The 1656-nt window shown below is 49.1% G+C and overlaps 1 protein-coding gene across 1 annotated transcript; it reads right to left on the bottom strand.

Annotated features, from left to right (window-relative positions):
- Positions 1-209: 209 nt before the first annotated feature.
- LOC106737363 (uncharacterized) lies at positions 210-680 on the bottom strand. Its single transcript, XM_014594130.1, has one exon. The coding sequence runs from the start codon at positions 678-680 to the stop codon at positions 210-212; it is 471 nt and encodes a 156-aa protein (XP_014449616.1).
- Positions 681-1656: the final 976 nt, after the last annotated feature.

The raw sequence follows: 1656 nt of genomic DNA, 5'->3' as shown, positions 1-1656 counted from the left end.
TCTGCAAAGTGGGGTACAAATCTTCTGTAATAGTTGGCTAGCCCCAAAAAAGCCCTCACTTGTTTTTTAGATCGGGGAATTTGGTACTTCCTTAAGGCCTCCACCTTACTTAATAATGGCTTCACTTTTCCGCTTCCTACTAGGAACCCCAGGTATTGAGTCTCTTCTTTCTCTATGGTACACTTTTTTGGATTAGCTGTCAGCCCAGCTCATCTCAAGTCTTGTACCACTGCCCTTAGCGCTTTGAGGTGTTCAGCCCAGTCTTCAGTATATATAATAATATCATCTATGTACGTGGCAGCATAACCCATGTGGGGGGCCAACACTCTGTCCATTAGATGCTGGAACGTAGCTGCAGCTCCATGCAGTCTGAAGGGCATGCGTCGGAAGTGGAAGAGCCCCCATGGGGTAGCGAATGCTGTTTTCTCTTGGTCTTCAGGTGCTACTGGCACCTGCCAATAGCCTTTTGTCAGGTCTAAGGTGGAGATGTAACGAGCTTGTCCAATGTTTTCTATCAGTGCATCTACTCTCGGCATCGGGTAGGCATCGAACTTCGCTACTGCATTTACCTTCCGGAAATCGACACATAGATGAATTTTTCCATCTGGCTTAGGTACCGCCACGATGGGACTCCGCCAGTCGCTGTGGGACCTGCATATGATGCCTCTCTCTAGCATCATCTCAATTTCTGTTTTTATCTGTCCCTGTAGTCATTGGGGAATCCGTCTCCAACTCTCCCAGATCACTTGGCCTGGAGGAGTTTTTATTCAGTGTACTACACCCCGAGCCTCCCCAGGCATTTCCTGAAACATGTCTCCAAATTCCCTGACTAGTTTGGCGGCCTGTCCCCTCTGGTCCTCCGTCAGTCGCACGGCCAGTTCCACGTTACCCGGTCCGCTTCCCTTTATCAAAGAGGGTCCTAATTCTGGTTCGTCAGGATGGGAGGCCAGGTACATACATTCTCGGTCTTCCCATTTCTTCAGCAGATTGACGTGGTATACCTGCTTCTTCTTTTGTTTGTCTGTCTGATACACCTCATAATCCAAGGGCCCCACTTGGCGTATAACTTCATAGGGTCCCTGCCACTGGGCAAGCAGTTTACTCCCCTGGTCCGGCAATAGAACCAACACGCGGTCCCCCACGTCAAACTTCCTTTCCCTGGCACCCCGGTTGTAATATCTCACCTGACATTGCTGGGCCTCTCTGAGATTCCCTACGACCTCACTCCGAGCAGCTTCCAGGCGCTCCCGCAGTTGTATCACATACTGGATCAAATTCTGGTCTTTACCTTGTGGTTCTTCCCAACCTTCTTAAATCAGATTGAGTATTCCCCGGGGTTGCCGGCCGTATAACAGTTCAAAGGGTGAAAACCCCGTTGAGATCTGGGGTGCCTCTCTTACCACGAACAGCAAAGGGGGTATCATTTTATCCCAATTCTGAGGGCTTTCAGCAACAAATTTCTTCAACATTTGCTTCAGGGTCTGATTAAAACGTTTAATGAGTCCATCTGTTTGGGGGTGGTAGACTGCCGTCTTCAGGTGTTTAATCCCGAGAGCTTTACTCACTCCCTCGAAGACACATGAGGTAAAATTCATCCCCTGGTCTGTCAACAATTCCCTAGGGAGCCCTACCCGAGAGAATATTTTCAGTAGCTTG

The sequence above is a fragment of the Alligator mississippiensis genome, chromosome 3, assembly GCF_030867095.1.
Source record: "Alligator mississippiensis isolate rAllMis1 chromosome 3, rAllMis1, whole genome shotgun sequence".
NCBI lineage: Eukaryota > Metazoa > Chordata > Crocodylia > Alligatoridae > Alligator > Alligator mississippiensis.
This window is presented reverse-complemented; position numbering and strand designations above follow the sequence as displayed.